Genomic DNA, 20,438 nt, shown 5'->3' on the forward strand with positions numbered 1-20,438 from the left:
CGGGAAAGGATCCTTCATCCACAGATTTCAGAGGGAGCGTGTCCTTGCCAACAGCTTGATTTCAAACTGTAGCCTCCAGAATGATGAGAGAATACATTTCTGTTCTAAGCCACCCAGTCTGTGGTACTTTGTTATGGCGGATCTAGGAAACTAACATACCCTCCAAGTCTCAGCTCATAGTAAAGATGGATTCCATCAGTAGCTAATTCTGAATTCTTTTCTAAACCTATTAGTGAGAAGAATGTAAAAGTTGATGGCTATGAAAAAGCCCTTAGTTTGGATTTGAGACTCTTTACTGAGCTATTTTGATTAAAAACATATTTTTTCTTATTACATGAAATATCTGATAATTTATTAAATATTACAATTAATAATGTATTATAAACATGCCAGGTGGTAAAGGGTAGGAGAAATCGATCCCTTTTTTTATAGTTTAAGTTTCTTTAGCTGGGTTTTAGTCACCCCGCTTTTCATTTATGGCTCTCTCTACCCGTCCCGTGAATAAGTTGATAATCATTCTCATGTTATTAAAGCTATCAAAAAAGGATTCTAAGTTTCAGAAGATATATAGATGTTGAACTGACCTGTGATTTAGGTTGTTTCTATATACTGATAGTCTGTCTAGGCCACCCTTTTACTCAGTTAGATTTCTCCTTCGTTTTGAATGCCAAAGCTTAGTAGTTGAACTACAGTCTAGGCTGGGTGGCAGCCTCTTCCTCGTTCTAATACTGAGGCTGGGTAAAGTAATGTCTTGACCATGTATAATGTACTGCATAGGTATTATTTCTGTCCCTGATTTTTAAAACAAATTGCAAAAGCAATATATCCTCTTGTAGAAGAATAAGACATACAATCAAAATAGCTGAGTTATTTTCTTTATCCAAGGGTTAGCTGGACTGTATAAAGAAGTGAAATTCATTTACGTGACAAGGATTTATAAAGTGCCTGCTCGGTGCCGTGTACTGTTCTAGGCTCGTGAGATGCATCAGAACACGTGAAGATCCCTGCCCTCATGCTTTAGGCGGCAGGCATGCCGTGTGGGCCAAGTTGAAAATGCAGGGAGGTGGCAGCAGTGCTCCCTTCTCGCCACAAGGCGGTGGCCTTGTACAGCACAAAGCCACCACCTGCCTCCTGGAGAGCCTGGGGTGGGTGGGTTGACACCCCTGATACTGCCTTTGAATTCTGGGGGGTAGAGTGGGATGGTTTAACCCCGTCCCTTTGTTATGTTAACTTACAGTGAGGTCATAAGCAGCTATATAGAGTGAGAGATTATGAAATTACCATAGTGAGTCTTTTGGGTGGTCATAATTAATTCCTACATATTTTTACACGTGAGCCATGTTATTTCCTGTCTTCTTTACCATGTTTGAGTAATATACAGTTTAGTAATAGAAGAAAAAAATTAAAAATTAACTCTGCAAAGAAAAAGTTTTATGCCACCAATGATTTTATCTCAGTTTTTGTTCATTTTGTTTCTTTTTGTCTGTGACCATTTGCAGTTCACATTTCACTCATAAGTTTAACATCGTTACAAAAGGCAGATACGTATTTTTCAAGGTATAGCACTTGATTGATATAGTTGGTTTCTTGGGTGGCCAGGATTAGTGGGACAAAGTTAAGAATTCCAGTGAAGGTCATTTTGTGGCATAATACCTCCCACCCCAGTTTCTAAGAGACTCGTTTTAAGAGAGGCTTTGCCAGCTGTTTCACGATCGGTAACTGAATATTTAGCTTTAGGTTTTAATCTCCCTCTAGGGCAAAGGGTCTCTAGAAAATGTAGGCCTCCCTTTATTTTTCCAGAGCTTTTGGGATGCCGGCATTGTTCTTGGCACTGATCCCACCCCCCACCCCCACCGCCAGTGTCTCGTCTGGGCTTTCCTTGCTGTCCCAGACCCCTAGGTCATAAAGCCACACCCCTCCTCTTTTGTCCGTTGGAGGATGTGTCTGGGAGCCACTTCTCTAGGGTGGAGCGATGCTCCATTTTCCCGCATCTGCCCTATGAGGCGCTCTCAGGGCAGGCTGCCTTGTACTGCCGTCCATTTTTCCCCGCTAGTTTACATCCCTAGGGCTGGGCTCCGTTGTTTGCTTTGCGGGCTGTGTGTTGATCTCATTTTGTTGGTGGTGAGAGATGTGGCTGTTGCCCTGAAGCAGTCACTCTCAAACTCTGTTCCCAGGCCAGCAGTATCAACCTCACTGGGAACTTGTTAGAAATGCAGATCCTCAGGCCTACTTCAGAGGCAGAAACTGAGGATGGGGCCCGGCAGGCTGTGCCTGGACAAGCCTTCCAGGGGATTCTGATGCACAGTAAAGTTTGAGAATCAGTGTCCCCAAGCAGCGCTACTTTAATTAAGAAGTTACACCAGTAGCTCTGAGCACAAGCCCCCGCTCAAATCTTGGTATATGTTAGCATTAAAACGGATGATATCTTAGTCCTTGAAGTCAAGGCACTTAAAACTTTAAAGCACCTGTTTCTTTGCTTTTTGAATGTCAGTATTTCTGTAGCATAGTATTTTTTATTTAGAGTTGACAATACGGTTGATTTCAGAGTTATTAACACGGATGTCTTTTGGGATTTTTGTTGGCCCTCTGAGTCATCACCTGAACGAATGTGGTAGAGAGGAAGCGTTCCCTACCTCCCGTCTTTCACTGTGGCCACCTCTTGTCTCCATTGCCGCTGCTTTCACTTCTCCATTGACTGCGGCAGCAGCTGTTCCTGGGCAGTCAGTCTGCCCGTGGTGAGACGAGCTTTGTGAATCAGCCCGGCTGGCACCGTCTCCTCACTGAGCTGCCTTCTGCTTTTTATGGAGCAGATACAAGTCTGTGCCATGAGACAGTCGGGCTGCTCAGCCCTGCCTTCAATCCTTTAAATAACACGCTTTCTTAAAACCTTGAGTGCAAGTCTGGCAGTAAAATGAAGTCTCAGAAACAGAAAACAGAAAACAAAAAGGTGCTTTCTGCCATGGGCAAAAAACGGACAAAAACTTAAAAAGCAGGACTGTTAGAACATTGGTTATTCAGGGACTGGTTATGTGAATAACCCTACCTAAGAGATGAGGTTTTCCTAAGAGAAGATTAAGCAAAATGGAGGCTCAGAGAGATTAGTGATTTGAAATACTGAATATTCTTCTGTCTCTTCTAGATCTGGAAAGGAAAGAGCAAGAGTTAGAGCAGCTGAGAATGGATTGTGAGCACTTCAAAGCCCGCCTGGAGTCTGTGCAAGAGGACAGCGTGAGCGAGAAGAAGGTGCGCCGCTCACAGGGTCCCTGCGAAGTGCCGGCGCCGCGGCCGTGACCGCAGAGTGGCGCCGGCCACAGCCCAGCCCGCAAGCCTCAAGACGCTGCATTTTCACATGTATTTATTCTGAACGGGCTGGAAAATAGTTGATCGTTTGGATTTTACAACCATTTAATGTGGGGGATTATTTACTTGGTGCCTTTTGGTAGCCACTTACTGTTAATTCAGTGTTTAAAAGCCCGATCCAAGTTATTAAAACTCATAATAATCTTGAAAAAATCATGCATACGATGATTTATAATCAGAGATAGATATATTAAATAGAAGTATTTGTAATTAACTTCACACATCATTTCCTGATATTTTAGGAAAAAACAGTTATATTTCATTTTAATATTTGGGGAGACTAACAATATTTCTTGAAAATTATACATTTTTTTGCATGGAATAAGTTATTTCCTCTTCTATAAAACTAGAACTCTTCTGCCACTTCTGCTGAAATTCGGAGCTTGAATTTTTATTTTTGAATAGTAAAGGAGTAATAGTACTAGTGACAGAAGCCAGGATGTGTTGTTAACTGTGTGCTGGCATGTGGTCAGCAGCCGTCCATGCATCTCACTTGTTTCTCCCAGCACAGCTGGATCAGCAGGTGCTGTTAACCTGCCGGAGTGAGAGGAGGCTGGTCCCAGGCCCCACTGCCGTGTGCTAAGCTTTGTGTCACACTGCCTCCTTGTGTGGAGGAGTTCTGAAGGTTTGTGGCTGCAGTGGAGGTTTTCCAAAACCGATGGATTTTGTATAGCCTTTATTTTTCCCCCACGTATATGTTAATTGTTTATTTATCAAGAAAAACTATTCCTTAACCCAGATATTCATAGTTCTTAGTTTCATAGTTTAGGAACACAGGTAAGTGACAAACTGCCGTGGAAATCAACCCAAAGACATTCTTTACATTCCAAAATCATTTTGCACTCTGAAAGACGGTAGCTTTCCTCATCGCTGCAAAATCTTCTATGGAATCATAAATTCTGTAGAAATCTGCATATGCCTTCTTCCTTGGTTCAGCCACAGCAAACTTATAGAAAGCTGCAGCTCCCAGAGATACAGTGAATGCTCCAGCAATATGAAATTGCCGACACTTGGCCAGAAGGCCATGCATCTGAGGTTTCATCAAAGAACTGGAAGCCACGGTAGTTTTTCTCCTTGAAAAAGATGGCTCAACAACATCTTTCCAGACGGATGGAGAAATGGACTGTATAGACTTTAATACTGAGCACGTAGAGAAGACCAGGGAAAGAGTTTTAGTCTCAAAACTGAGTTAGGTTGAGTGTCACACACTGAAAGCTGAAATTCTAGCTCAGTCATGTTCTGTTCAGATCATGATACACTAAGGTGGACGCATGGTTAACTTGTCTGGACCTAAAAGTTTCCTTGTCTGAAGGAAGTTGACCAGCAGGCAAGAAGGAATTTGATAAATGGGAACAATGCAATCCATTGGTTCTGTACTCCTTAAAATACCAAGACATCCTTGTTAAGTTGAAGCCCAAATTGGGCAGAATCTTAGATTTCCTATATTTTAAATTGATAAGCATAGGAGAAAATGCATGTTTGGCTGGCATTTTAGATGTAATGCTTAAAAATAAGGCACTCAGGGAAGGTGCCAGAATCGAGGAGGGAATGGCTGTGGTGAAGTAGCGTCAGACCATCAGCATGTTATTGCCCAGACACTTCGACCTTAGTGCAGATGTGGGAATATTTTATGTTAAACCATTACCTATTTCCAGTTAAGTCTCCTGCTTAATAGTCCCGCCAATTTAACACAGGTTGGAGCCCCTGCAAGTTTGCTGTGACAAGGCCCTGTCTCTTCCTGCTGTAGGGAACTGGCAGTTCCCTTTCCTGTGGCCTTTTCTGCCCAGGTCTGTACAGATCGTGAGGCTGGACTCTGGAAGCTTATTTTAGAGTCGAGGAACTAGGAAAGAATCCAGGGCTAGATACTAAATTACAGTACTGCTAGTAAGTACTTCAGTTGGGGTAAAAGTCATTAAGGAGAAGGCAGACATCACTGAATCCAGCATGTAAGGAAAGATCAGAAAACAAAGTGTGGACTCAAAATTATAAAGGAGATGCTGGGTGAGAAGCAGTGCCTAACCTTCTAGAGGTTCGTCACTGGGACAAGAAAAGCTTGGTTCGTGCCCTCCGTTGAGGTGTTTCCTCAGTGACAGTCTAATGGGGTCAATTTGGGCCTAGTTGGGCCTTGTTGTGATCTGAGGGGTGGGCCGGGAGTGTCCTGGCAATAGCAGCCTTTGAACTCAAGAGAAGAAAGCGCCAGTGAAGCTGTTGGAGTATGTCTGAGTTACTATTGAAGGGCTGTGCTGCTGCTGTAGGGTTAGCTGAGGCCTTCCACAGCGTCTCTGCTGCCACAGCATTTAGTGCCTGGCCTGCTTCCCCGTGCGCGTGGACTTGTTTCAGACAACGGGCAGAGTGACAGCGCTCTCTCTAAGGAGCCATGTTTCCCCGGCTTACCTATGGCTTCATCCTCTCTGTGTGTTTTCTTAGGGCAGAATCTTTCATAGTAAAGTAACTTAAATATGAAGTGCTATTTTTTCATTATATTTATTTTTAATTTGTTAGGAAAGAGTTGCTTTTGTGATGATAAATGGGAAGTTGTTGCAAACATTGTATATTATTTCAGGGAAGTTTTTAAAGAAAAATTAACTGATAGGATAGTTCAGTTATCATAATCAGAAATGAACTACACAAAGATTTTAAAGGAATCTTTAAAATCTTGTGCTTGCTACCCTGTTATGTATGAGTATTCGCTTTAGGTAAATATATCAGAGTTTGATTATTGTTTCTTTTTAAAATACAGCTTTATTGAGGTGTATTTTGTATACCATAAAATTCATCTGTTGTAAAAGTCTAGTTTGATAATTTTTAGTAGATTTATGCAGTTGTACAACTGTCACCCGAACCAGTTTGTGTTTTAGTTAAGACAGTTTTTGAAATAGTTATAGATTCACAGAAAGTTGCAGAAAGTCCAGGGAAGCCCAATACCCTTTACCCAGTTTCCTCCAGTGGTAAATAGCTTTCACAGCTACAGTTTAGGGAGACCAGGAGACTGACATCGGTGCCATCCACAGTGCTTGTGCAGATTTCACCAGTTTTACCTAGACTTGTTTGAAGTTCACCAGTTTTGCCTGCACTTGCTTACGTGTGTGAGCATAGTTCTGTGCAGTTTTACCATGTGTAGATTCATGAACTCACCTCCGCGCTCAACATACAGCACCGTTGCATCACCACAGAGAACCCGTTGTGCTACCCCGGTGCACCCATGCCCAGCCGCTTCCCCACGCCTGCCTCCTGGCAGCCACTGATGTATACAGTTGCTACACGGTATCCGTCTAATTCTCTTATTTCAAGAATGCCATAGAAATGGGCTAATTCAGCCTATAACCTTTTGATGCTGACTTTTTTCACTCAGATCCTTCCAAGCTGTTGCACGTATTAATAGTTTGCTTCTTTTGATCGCTGCATGGCATCCCAGGGCATGGGAATATCACAATTTAAATATTCTCCCGTTGAAGGACATTTGGGTTGTTTCCTTTTTTTTTTTGCTATTGTGAACATGTGTGTATAGGTTTTTGTGTGAATATATGTTTTCGTTACTCTGGGATAAATGCCCTAGAGTGCGATTGCCGGGCTCCGTGTCAGGTGCATGTTTAGTTTTGTAAGAAATTACCAAATGGTTTTCCAGAGTGGCTGTACCCTTTTACATTCTCACCAGCAGAGCATGAGCGATTCACTTCCTCCACACCCTAATTAGCATATGGTGTTCTCACTATTTTTTATTTTAGCTGTTCTGATAGATGTGTTGTAGTGATTCGCATTTCCCTGTTGGCTAATGATGTTGAACATCTTTTCATGTACTTATTTGTTGTCTATATATTCTCTCCTGTGCAATATCTGTTTGTGTCTTTTGCCCATTTTCTAGTTGGATTTTTTTTTAACTGTTAAATTTAAAGTGTTCTTAATATATTCTAGATAAAAGTCCTTTATTGGATATATGGTTTGCAGATATTTTCTCCCAGTGTGTGGCCTGTCTTTTCTTCTTTCTCATGGGGTCTTTCACAGAGCAGAAGTTTTAAACTTGGATGAAGTTCAACTTGTTGATTTTTGTTTTTACGGATTGTACTTTTTGTGTTATGTCTAAGAACTTTTCACCTAACCCTAGGTCCCAAAGATTTTCTCCTGTTTTTTTCCTAACAGTTTTATATTTTTATGTATTTTGTTTATGATTCGTTTTGAGTTAATTTTTGTATAAGATGTGAACTTAACGTTGAGGCTCATTATTTTCTTTTTCTTTTCTTTTTTTTTTCCGCCTATGATTGTCCATGGCATTTTTGGTCTTTTAGATTTTAGCCATTTTAGTGGGTGTAATGGTATCTCATTGTGGTTTTAATTTGCATTTTCCTCAAGACTAATTTTCTTGAACATTTTTTCGTGTGTTTATTATCCATTCATATATTTTCTTTGGTTAAATGTTTATTTAAATCTTTTGCCTTTCTAAAAAAAATTTTCTTTGTCTGAGTTGGGTCTTCGTTGCTGCGTGCGGGCTTTCTCTAGTTGCAGCGGGCGGGGGCCACTCATTGTGGTGGCTTGTTGCAAAGCACGGGCTCTAGGCGTGCGGGCTTCAGTAGTTGTGGCGCACGGGCCTAGTTGCTCCGTGGCGTGTGGGATCTTCCCAGACCAGGGCTCAAACCTGTTTTCCCTGCATTGGCAGGCGGATTCTTAGCCACTGCGCCACCAGGGAAGTCCTGCCTATTTTTAATTTAATTTGTCTTATTTTTGAGTTGTAGGAGTTCTTTATATATTCTTCATACAAGTCTTTTTTTAGATATAGAAATATTTTCTTTTAGTCCATGGTGTGTCTTTCTACCTTCTTGCTTGTGTCTTTTGAAGAGTAAAAGTTTTAAATTTTGATGAAGTTCAATTTATAATTTTTTTTTTTTTGGCTGCACTGTGCTGCTTGCGGGATCTTAGTTCCCGGATGCTGGCAGTGAAGGCACTGAGTCCTAACCACTGGACCACCAGGGAATTCCCATCAATTTATAATTTTTTAATGGTTTTAATTTTTTAATGGTATGATTTTGTTGTGATATCTAATAAACATTTGCCTAACGCAAGGTCACCGAGGTTTTCTTCTAGAAATTTTACATTTAGGTCTGTGATTCATTTTGAGGTTTTTTTTTCACGTATGAATATCCAGTTGTTTCAGCATCATTTGCTGAAAATACTACCTTTTCCCTTGAATTGCCTTGGCAGCTTTTAAAAACTCAGTTGCCACACGTGTCAGTGTTTCATTGATCTGTGTGTTTATCCTTATGCCGTTACCGCAGCGGTTTGATTTCTGTAGATTTGTTTTGTTTTGTTTTGTTTTTAAATCAGGTGGTGTTAGTCCTCTAACATTGCTTTTCTTTTTCAAACTTGTATTTTTGCATTTCCATATGAATTTTAGAATCAGATGATCACCTTGTGCAAATAAGCCTGCTGGAATTTTGATAGGGATTGTGTTGGATCTGTAGGTCAGTTTGGGGAAAACTACCCTCTTACCGATATTGAACTTCCAAGCCTTGAGCATGGTGACTCCTTCCATTTATTCGGATCTTTACTTTTTCTCAATAATGCTTCGTAGTGTTTACTGTACAGGGCTTGAACTAATTTTCTTAAATTTGTTCCTAAGTATATTCTCATTTTTGGTGTTATTGTGAATGGAATTATTTTCTTTGAGTTCCTCTTGATATTATTGTACTGTTTGTGCAGCCCTGTGTCAGGGCGTTTCTGCCTGTAACCACCAAATGTGATCATAGAAGACAGTTCTGACGGTTACTCTCAACAGTTCCTGTTGATCTTAGAGAAGAGCCCCCGTAACCGGACTAATCAGAATGCAGCCTGCTTCAACTGTGAGAAAAGCCAGAATTCTGAAGGAAATGCTGTGATACAGTTTTTGCATATGTCACCTTGGCTTGAGTGGCTGAAGCGCAAATCTAGGAATCTAGGCAACTGTTGTGATGAAGCCAGATATTAGAAACCCAGAGTTAATAAATCATGTAAAGCAGTGTTAGCATGTGTCATAGGCTCAGTGACCACTTTTCTCCTAAAGTAAATGTGACTATATGGATGAAGGTGTATGAAGCTCTGATTACCAAATGCATTGTCCCCAGGTAGATATGAGTGCCACCCTAGGCCATCTCATATGCTTTAACTTTGTGGGCTATTGAGCTAATTATACTTCGGTATAAATGAAGTTAGGTTTTTGTATTTTTTTTTTTAAGGCCATAGGCACAGTTACAGGAGAGGGATAGCTCTTTCTTTTTTAAAAAATTAATTAGTTTATTTTTGGCTGCATTGGGTCTTCGTTGCTGCGTGCAGGCTTTCTCTAGTTGCGGTGAGCGGGGGCTACTTTTCGTTGCGGTGCGCGGGCTTCTCATTACGGTGGCTTCTCTTGTTGCGGAGCACGGGCTCTAGGCATGCGGGCTCAGTAGTTGTGGCACGAGGTCTTAGTAGTTGTGGCTGGCGGGCTCTAGAGCGCAGGCTCAGTAGTTGTGGTACACGGGCTTAGCTGCTGTGCGGCATGTGGGATCTCCCCGGACCAGAGCTTGAACCCAGGTCCCCTGCGTTGGCAGGCAGATTCTTAGCCACTGTGCCACCAGGGAAGTACCAGGTTTTTGTATTTTTGAGTTTATCTATTATTAAGTAAGGAAATGCTCTCATCTTTTAAGGGAACTACAGGTAACAAGGAATAGTGAAACTGGTGTTGACAGTTGGGATGGGCAGGAAGCCCCACATCACCCAAGACCGACCTGAAGGTGAACCTTTAGGAGTGCTTGTGTGGTCGGAGGTGACATCAGCGGGACAGTTCGCTTGTTAAGAGCCCTGGCTTCAGAAGCCCAGTGCTGGTGGGAGGCTGAGAGATCTTGCCTGGCCTCCGTCTTCTTGTTCCGCTGGTGCTTAGCTTGCTGGTTCAGGGCACGCCAGGGAGGCCCTTCCTTCTCACTCCTCTCCTGCCTCTGCTCCTGTCTTTCCTGCCTGGTCTTGGCTGTGTCACATGGCATTTTTATAGTGGAGTGAGCCACTTGGCGGCGGCAGGCACCTTTATTAGAAATACTGCTCTATGTGGGGACCGCTGTGTTAGCTTGTTACTTTCTTCGGGTGTCCTAGTTGGTGCTGTCCTGGGTACAGCCACGTGGGACCTGAGATGCCTCATCATCCATCTTACTTAAAAGAAGATGAATTCAAGTCTTTGGCAGTGTTTATAAACTCTAATGCGGTAGTATGTTCTTTTCTGTGGCTGTTATTTTTGCCTCTGAAGTTTTTGAAAAACTTATGCATTATGCCTCTCTAAGGGCTAGTTTACATTTACCAACTGTTTACTATATTCTATGTGCATTTCTTTGCTTTAAAAATACCTTTGAAAGAGGAAACACAATAGAGGGATTTTGAGGTTGAACGCTGTGCATTTTTCTGATTTTGTTTTGTTTCGATTTCAGGAGAAACTGGCTCTTCGACAGCAGCTGAATGAAGCAAAGCAGCAGCTCCTGCAGCAGGCAGAGTACTGCACGGGAATGGGCGCAGCGGCCTGCACCATTTTGTGGGGCGTCTCCAGCAGTGAGGAGGTGGTCAGAGCCATCCTGGGAGGAGTAAGCACGCCCGCGGGCCATCAGGGCATTGTTGAGTCGTGCTTGTGCAACTTAGAGGACGCAGTGCAGCTATTAAGGCGCCTACAGACTAGATCCATTTCTTCTGTTCATCAGATAGTTTTGGAATACCATCTGTGTAGGGCCCACTGTAACTGGTCTCTGGGGGATATGTAAGATGAATGAAATAAGATCCCTTCTCTCCCAGAATCCGTATGGTGTTCGTGGAGATAGTTCCACTTCAGTATTATTACTTGACATTATATGCATTTAACAAAGTTTAAAGTGCTTTTACGTGTGTTATTCCAGGGGTAATATAATATTTAATTGCCTGAATGTTATATGTTAATAGCATGTGAGTGCACACAGACATCAAGAAACTTCACAGAGGAAGAGAGATTTTAAATGAACCTTGATCAACTTGCACAGGCAGCAGTGGCAGGAAGTGAAGAGGGTCCCTCAGGAGGGGAGAAGTAGAGCAGTCAGAGACCTGGAGTGAGACATAGGGACAGTGTGTGGGTCACCTGACACAGGGTGGGGGGGTCAGTGTGGTTGATGATTTGTCCAGTGGGTGCTAGGACGGGATTCCTTAAGGCTTTTTGATTGAAAACGTGATAGGACAGGAGGGGAATGTGGGCAGCTCAACCTGACAGTGGGTGAGGATGGAGGGAGGGTGGGGTTGTGGGTGTGGAGACTGGCCAGGAAGACTACGTGGAAGGTGGAAGGCCGCCCCCCAATAGAATACGGGATGGGAAGTGGAGAGCTGTGTGGGTGAGGCAGGACTTGTGACAGGGTTGTGTCCATGGCAGAGAGGACAGAAGGAGCCCGGGAGGACTGTTATCCGACTCTGGGAGAATCGAGTGGTCCTGAATGGCAAACCATCCGTCGAGGCGGATGGTTGGTGGGAGGCCAGTAATATGTTACTCATCATTTGCAGAAATAAAAACAGTGGAGGGACTAAATGTATCTTAAAGTTTACTGAGCTTTCTTAAGGTATAACTTACGTGTCGTAAAATTCACTTATTTGTAAGTGTACGATTTAGTGCTTTCTAGCTAATTTTTGGAGGTGTGTAATCACCCCCCCAATCCAGTCTTAGGATATTGATATCACCCCGTGCAGTTCCCTTGTGACATGTGTAAGTGCATTGCTTTTCAAACTATTCCTTAGAACCCTGCGCCCGCCAAGGAAGTGCTTTCAAGGTTCTGGGAGCCAAGTAATGAAGACTGAAACTGTCAGATGAGCCTGTTGCTGTCTTTTACATGTTGTGGTTTCAGTTAAGATTTTATTTGAAAAACAATTTCTGCCAAAGGTTTGAAAACCTCTGGTTTCATGCCTAGAATAGAGAACATATTTTTCTACTATATTTCTAGTATGTTTTTGGGTGAATTCAACCCAGTACTTCTATCATTGTATAAATTTGAACTGTTTCCCTCATGTATTTTACTATATCAGTCTTCAGGGTAATTTTTCTACATGCCCCAAACTTCTTTTTTTCTGATCTTTTCATTGGGAAGTTTTAATGAGGGAATAGATTTAAAAATATTGCTTCTGTAATTAAAACCAGAGTCTTTCCTCTGTGTCCTGCACTTTGAAAGTGTTTTCCTACTGGTATTTGTGAAAGGGTGTGACATTTCCATTTCTGAACTTTCAGGGTAAAGCTTTGAAGTTTTTCAACATCACTGGTCAAACAATGGAGAGTTTTGTGAAGTCACTGGACGGGGATGTCAAGGAGCTGGATTCTGATGAAAATCAGTTTGTTTTTGCTTTGGCTGGAATCGTAACAAGTGAGTAATTCTCTTCAAACGTAGTGACTTTCAGAAGTGAGTTCCAGAGCAGTGATCACAGTCGGGGTGTGTGTGCATAAACACCTCTCAGGAACATTTCAAATAGGCTCCTGCCCTGGAGAATCTGACTCGGTAAATTGGGGGTAGGGACCAGGTGTATGTTGTGGAACATCACTCCAGGTGATTCTGATAGGTATTGGTGAGTAGCAACGAGTAGTCTTAGGAGCACAGGGTGAGTTTGCACGTTCTGGTCAGTTCTCTACGTGGACAGAAGTCAAAACTGTAAGTTTAGCTACTTGTCGTTTGGAATCATCATCATTTACTAATGTCTAGCTAAAGTAAAAGCCTTAAGCAGAGCTTAAGTTAAACTCTTGCTGTTGTTTTGGTGTTGTAACTAAAGAATTCCAAAACCCTAAATTGTCTCTTTAGTAAAATTTTCCCAAAGATTATAGTTAGATAGAATTCTGTGGCAAAACTGCTGTAAAGGATAAAGCCAGATGGTTATATAATTAACACTAATATCTTCAAATAGTAGGAGGTGGTATATACTAGGGAGTATTAAGGCTTTTTGTTCTAAGTCAATGAAATAGTTAAATATAGAGCTATGACTTACTTTTTTACATTGCTTTTTCATCTCTGCTGTATGCTATGCTGTTCTCTGCTGTTAATGAGAGGGGAAATGTTACATTTCTTCATCTACTGAAATCCTCACGAAGTAGATCTCATGTAGATGATTTCTTCATAATCCCTTAGAAACTGGTGCTATTCTTCTGGGGCAGACGCTGAGACCTGGACGGTGTTCAGCCAGTCCTGATTTAGCCCGGCACTTTATCCGCTGGAGGACTGCAGAATGCACTTTCATCATAGTGCCTTCAGCTGGTGGAGGCTTGCACTGCTCCACCTTTCAATATTCCTTTAAGGTCTCTTTTTTAGCAGAAGGTATTTGCAGATTTGATGGTTAGATGTTCTGCTATTGGCAGGTGACCTCAAAGGTCTATGATGTATGTGACTTTTCATTCTGCTGAGTTGTGAGTTTGAGCTGCTTGAATTGCCAGCCTGTTGCCCAGCAGACAAGCTCAACCTGGCTTTGTTTTTCCCTGCCTGGTCGTGGGCGTGTCCACATTCCCCTTATGCGCTGGTGAATCGTACGGGATGATTACATGATTACGTACTATGTTCGTGCTGCTCTGCAGAGGCGTTGGGGCCTTATGTGTGTCAGATACCAAGACTCTGTCCCACGGGGAGTAGGCAGTACAGCAGACACCTTGGTTAGCCGTCAGATAGGTCCTCTGCCTTCTAAAACAACGATTCTTCTTTTAAGTTTACCTATGGTAAACTCACCCATCACAGTTTTTTTCTCACCTTTTTGCAGTCCTGTGAGTTTTGACAAGTGCATGCAGTCATGTCACCACCACAGTGAAGACCTGGAACAGTTCCACTACCTCCGCCTCATCTCCCCATCTGCCCTCCCCTTCCTTTTGTAGCCAACCCCTCTGCCCGCCAGCAGCCCAGGCAGCCGCTCGCCTGGCAATTTGCTACACCTCTTAGCTGAGTTTTCTGGCTGGCTTATCTGGCCTCCAGCGCCTGCCCCAGGTGAGCAAGTGCTTGCCTCACAGCTCTCCTTGCAGCACCTGCCTTTTCTTATTTTTCATATCAGTTGGTTGACCTTCAGCCTCAACTCTGATGTGTTCGAGATAAGTTGTGATTTTTTGAATTATCTAAACTGCCCCTTTTAAAGAATGGAGGTGTAGCTCTTTTCAGTTTACTGTATGCTAAGCAAAAACTGGATGTCAAGGATTTGTTTAAACATTGAAATTATGAAATTTCTTACTCATCCATAGTCACTGTTCTTAATAATAGATTAAAATAGTATAAAGTGTCTGGATTTTCAGGCCCAGCTAGTCCACTTCCCAGGATGTAAATTCTCTGGACTTTATTTTCCTTATCTGCGAAGTGGAACAGTAATACCTGCTCTGACTACCTTACACATTTTGTGAATGTTACTGAGCTACGGTGAAGTGGTAACACATTGTAAACCAAGGTCCTGTTTGACATGGGGGTGCGATTGTTTCCAACAACTCTTTTGTAAAAACTTTATTTACTTATTTATTTATGGCTGCATTGGGTCTTTGTTGTTGGGTCTTCATTGCTGCGTACAGGCTTTCTCTAGTTGCGGCGAGTGGGGTCCGCTCTTTGTTGTGGTGCGCGGGCTTCTCATTGTGGTGGCTTCTCTTGTTGCAGAGCTTGGGCTGTAGGCACACAGGCTTCAGTAGTTGTGGCACACAGGCTCAGTAGTTGTGGCTCACGGGCTCTAGGGTGCAGGCTCAGTAGTTGTGGCGCACGGGCTTAGTTGCTCCGCCGCATGTGGGATCTTCCCAGACCAGGGCTCGAACCCCTGTCCCCTGCGTTGGCAGGCGGATTCTTAGCCACTGTGCCACCAGGGAAGTCCCTCCAACAACTTTTATAAGTGGACAAATATAGAACTTAAAAGAAGATGGCAAATTATTATCACAGCCCTGTGAAGATTGACTTGCTTAGCTTGCAAGTGGAAAACTTATTTTTCGAACTACTTTTTGACTATTTGAAAGTCATAATTGCACTCGTTGCCTCTTAATTCTGGGTTTCTTCATTCAAACAATGTTAGATAATGATTACAGAATCAAAATTACCTTTTTTTTTTTTTTTCTTTTTTGCCACACTGCGTGGCTTGCAGGATCTTAGTTCCCCGACCAGGATGGAACCCAGACCCTGGCAGTGAAAGCACCGAGTCCTAACCACGGGACCGCCAGGGAACTCCCCCAGATTACTTCTTGATTGTTGATAATTTATGGCAGGACTGGATCCAGCTTATCTTTTGTGGACGTAACAGTCCCACAGAGTTGACAGCAGAGCGCCCTGGGTCGGCAAGCAGCACTGCTCCTGGCTCCTCCACCTCAGGGGAGCAGTGCGGAGGGTGGGCGGGATTGAGGCCCAGTGTCCAGTTCTGCTTCTACCACTGGCCAGCCCTGTGTTCTTGACTCTGACCCTCAGCTTCATCTTCTGAGAAAAGAGTCTTAGACCCCAGATGATGACTAAGGTCTGCCCCAGCCCTGGACTTGTGCGGCTGCTTTGAGAAAAGGGGGCCGTGAGCCTTGCCTCCTGGATCAGGTGACAGGCTCTGAGCGGCAGTGGGTCTTTGGTGTGTGCCGTGTCATTGAGTTAATGTCCCTAGAGCAGAGCTTCTCGGCCTCGGCAGTAGAATTCTGTGTTATGGGGAGTGTTCTGTGCATTGTAGGAGTTCAGAAACATCCCTAGAATCTACCCGTTAGAGGCCAGAAGCAACCCCCAGTTGTGACAACTGAGAATGTCTCCAGATGTTGCCAGTTGTGTCCTGGTGGCAAAATCATCCTCCCTTGCTACTTGGAGACCACTGCCCTAGAGCACCGCCTTAACCCATCATGTACATAGACAGAAAGGTTTATGATACTCCTGGATGTTAGAGGTAATTGTTGAGAGAGATTTTGAGATTGCTGAAGGCTGTTTTGGCTTCTCTGTCCCCTGGGCATGCTTCTGGCATGTTTGATTTAGTCTAGTCGTATAACTGGTCTTGCCAATTCAGAAGAATTTGGTATCTGTCATCTACCATATCCAGTTAATCACAGAAATTCTCTTCATCGTCTGTCAGTGGTTTGTCTTGGATAATTTGGGTGACTGTGTAATCTTTCCTTAGATAATGCCCTTCCTTCAGTTGCCAGAGTATGGCCTAGATAATGAGCTATTGTTTTGGCCAATTGGAGTGTTTCTTTGGAAGCTCATCTCCCTTCTTAGCAACCTCAGTGAGGAGATAAACACAGTCAGCCTTAGAGTTTTCCAGACTAATGGAATGTAAGAGGAGGTTATGTATGTGTTGGATCAGAAGGACCCCACAAAGAGCTCCACTGTATCCTTAAGATCTGGGATTAAGACTTGAAAGAAGCAGGATAGAACTTCAGTGAATCCCTGGGGACATGACTTTCAGGGTGAATTGTTGATTTTTCTAGGTGAAGGCAAGTAAATTGGCCAATTTTATAGAATGTGACACTAAAGAGACCTGAGCATTAATCTGTTCCTGTAGAGAAGCGGCTCCGGCAGGACGGAGAAGAGGAATTGTTCACGGATTTTGGACAAATCCACATCCTCAACCATTAGAGTTTTTTTTAAGCAGGTAGTATTAAGCGATTGTGGGGCTGGTACAAGGAATTACTAGTCCTTTTTCTATTAAGCTGGTCATTGCTGGCCTATGGCCTTCCGTGGCTTTAGCTCTAGAGAAGATGAGGTAAAGATGAGAAGAATCATCTGGAGTCTTTTGGCTTTTGCCCCAGTTGTTTAACTCTGTCCATAGAACCAGGATTCTGGGACTATAGTTAATTCTTTGGTTATTTCTTGAATCTTACATAGTATATGGGCAAATAATATTCAGATCGGCTCTAATTTGTGTATAGGAGAGTTTTCTGGGACTTCTAAAAATTATCCTTCTGTAGTGCCTTTTCTTTATCTGTTCCATTTACAAAATAAACATCTGTCCATTAAACTTTGCAGGGGCTGTGTCCCAGAGAAGGGAGGAGTATCTTTCTGATAATGGTCTCAGAGTCACAGTTACAGGTTGGGAGAAGCAAAAGATGCTGGGAGTCTTTCTTTCCTGAGAGTGCAGTTGCATGTTAAGGGAAAGAATGTGAACAAATGGAAAGAACAGGAATTATGCTTGTAGATGAGCCATAGGAAAGTTGGGGGTTCTGCTTGGAGCTGTTTCCTTCATAGTAGGTCAACAGGTGATAGCGTTTGGCTGGCAGTGGCACTCTGTCACCATAGGCCTTGCCCTTGATTTTTTCTGTGACTGGGCCTCCTAACGGTCAGAGCATGCTCACTCCATGGTGGAAACTTATCCAGCCTGGCGAGGCAGGTTTGGCAGGTGAAAGCGCAAGGAGGTTATAAGAGGTATGGGAACATTTCCCGGGAGTCATGTTGACACTGCAGACTGACAGCAGCAAACAGGGAAGGACAGTAGACTCACCCCTCTCAGCTGGCCCTCAGGTTACAGGGCGTTTCTCTCTAGCCTGACTTCTCACCACAGAAGCCAGGTCACGTAAGTGGGAGAGAAACTGGCTTCTGGGAGCCACTTCCCAGCGGGACTGGGCATTCCCTCCAGCTCTAAGGGGGTTTCCATACATAGTGTACAGAGGCGGTTTCCAGACTGAGGTTACCCATGGCCTTTGGCCCACTCCCCCACCCTGACAGCCAAATCATTGACTTGATAAGAAAGTACCACAGCAAATGCAAAGAAACAAAAACCAAACAGTAAGTCAGTCACAGTATTCATAGAGGAAACTTTCTTATGTTTCTTTCAAAAAACGTGATGTAGTGTGAGTGCTTCAGAAGAGCAGTTTATAGAGAACAGGTCCAGGATGAGCAGTAGAGACTGAGTAATCCACTGAACATGACAGTCATATCCCCACTGTTATTATTACTATATTTACTTTTTAACAGCTTTATTGAGATAAAAATATACCATACAATTTGCCAACTTAAAGTATGTAATTTGATGGCTTTAGTACATTCATGTAATTGTGCGTCCATCTCCACAGTCAATGTTTAAACATTTTCATCACCCGAAGAGGAGCTCTGCTCACCTCAGCCATCGTTCCCCAATCCTGCCATTCTTCTAGCTGTAGGCAGCCAATCTACTTTCTGTATCTATAGATTCGCCTGTGCTGGACATTTCATATACTGGGACCATATAACATGGGGTCCTTTGTGACTGGCTTCTTTCATTTAGCATAGTGTTTTCAAGGTGTCCATGTCATAGCATGTACCAGTACTTCATTCCTTTCTATGGCTGAATAATATTCCATTGTTTGGCTATACCACATTTATCCATTCATCAATCGATGGACATTTGGGTTGTTTCTACTTTTTGGTTATTATAAATAATGATGCTGTGAAAATTTGTGTAAAAGTTTGTGTGTAGATATATGTTTTCATTTCTCTTGGCTATACAGCTGGGAGTGGAATTGCTGGGTCGTATGATATGGCTTTTAGCATCTGGGGAACTGTCAGACCATTCTTTGACAGTGGCTGCACCGTTTTACATTCTCACCAGCAGTGCATGAGGCTTCTCCACATACTTGCCAACACTTTAAAGTTGTTTTTTGGTTATAGCCATCCCTAGTGGGTATGAAGTAGTACTTTGTCATGGTTTTGATTTGCATATCCCTGATGGCTAATGATATTGAGCATCTTTTCATGTATTCATTGGCCATTTGTGTATCTTCTTTGGAGAAATGTCTATTCAAGTCCTTTGCCCATTTCAAAATTAAGTCATTTGAGGGACTTCCCTGGTGGTGCAGTGGGTAAGACTCCCCGCTCCCAATGCAGGGGGCCTGGGTTCAATTCCTGGTCAGGGAACTAGATCCCACATGCATGCTGCAACTAAGAGTTCACATGCCATAACTAAGGAGCCCGCGTGCTGCAACTAAGGAGCTGGTGAGCCGCAACTAAGGAGCCTGCGAGCTGCAAATAAGACCCAGTGCAACCAAATAAAAAGAAAAAAAATTGTCTGATACAGCCACTATGGAGAACAGTATGGAGGTTCCTTAAAAAACTAAAAACAGAACTACCATACGACCCAGCAATCCCACTACTGGGCATATACCCTGAGAAAACCATAATTCAAAAAGAGTCATGTACCAAAGTGTTCATTGCAGCTCTATTTACAATAGCCAGGACATGGAAGCAACCTAAGTGTCCATTGACAGATGAATGGATAAAGAAGATGTGGCACATAGATACAGTGGAATATTACTCAGCCATAAAAAGAAACGAAATTGAGTTATTTGTAGTGAGGTGGATGGACCTAGAGTCTGTCATACAGAGTGAAGTAAGTCAGAAAGAGAAAGACAAATACTGTATGCTAACACATATATATGGAATCTTAAAAAAAAAAAAATGGTCATGAAGAACCTAGGGGCAAGACGGGAGTAAAGACACAGATCTACTAGAGCGTGGACTTGGGGACACGGGGAGGGGGAAGAGTAAGCTGTGACAAAGTGAGAGAGTGGCATGGACATATATACACTACCAAATGTAAAATAGATAGCTAGTGGGAAGCAGCCGCATAGCACAGGGAGATCAGCTCAGTGCTCTGTGACCGCCTGGAGGGGTGGGCTAGGGAGGGTGCGAGGGAGGGAGACGCAAGAGGGAGGAGATATGGGGACATATGTATATGTATAACTGATTCACTTTGTTATACAGCAGAAACTAACACACCATTGTAAAGCAGTTATACTCCGATAAAGATGTTAAAAAAATTGTCATTTGTCTTTTTATTATTGAGTTATAAGAGTTCTTTGTATATTCTAGATACCAGTCCCTTATCAGGCATATGATTTGCAAAACTTTTCTCATTCTGTAGTTGTCTTTTCACTTTCTTGATAGTGTCTTTTGAAGCAAAAAAGTTTTAATTTTTGATGACATCCAGTGTGTTTCTATAGTTGCTTGTGTTTTTGTTGTCATATCTAAGAAACCATTGTCTAATTCAAAGACATGAAGATTTACTCCTGTGTTTTCTTCTAAGAGGTTTATAATTTTAGCTCATACATTTAGGTCTTTGATCTATTTTGAGTTAATTTTTATGTATGGTGTGAGGTAGGGGTCCAGTTTTTATTTCTTTGCATGTGAATATTCAGTTGTCCCAGCACCATTTGTTAAAAAGAT

General features: G+C 42.8%; 1 protein-coding gene across 4 annotated transcripts in view; it reads left to right on the top strand.

Moving 5' to 3' along the window:
- The window catches only part of HSF2BP (heat shock transcription factor 2 binding protein), an 82,561-nt gene that overhangs the window by 12,727 nt on the left and 49,396 nt on the right, over positions 1 to 20,438 (top strand). For 3 of the 4 annotated variants that reach the window (XM_060297719.1, XM_060297722.1, XM_060297720.1), the window contains exons 4-6: positions 3,140 to 3,243; positions 10,779 to 10,928; positions 12,578 to 12,710. In XM_060297719.1, the coding sequence (XP_060153702.1) occupies positions 3,140 to 3,243; positions 10,779 to 10,928; positions 12,578 to 12,710 (387 nt within the window). Of the gene's footprint in view, positions 1 to 2,905; positions 2,948 to 3,139; positions 3,244 to 10,778; positions 10,929 to 12,577; positions 12,711 to 20,438 lie in introns of those variants that run through there. The other variant, XM_060297723.2, reaches the window with a different exon arrangement.

This window comes from Globicephala melas, chromosome 4, assembly GCF_963455315.2.
Source record: "Globicephala melas chromosome 4, mGloMel1.2, whole genome shotgun sequence".
Classification (NCBI taxonomy): Eukaryota; Metazoa; Chordata; class Mammalia; order Artiodactyla; family Delphinidae; genus Globicephala; species Globicephala melas.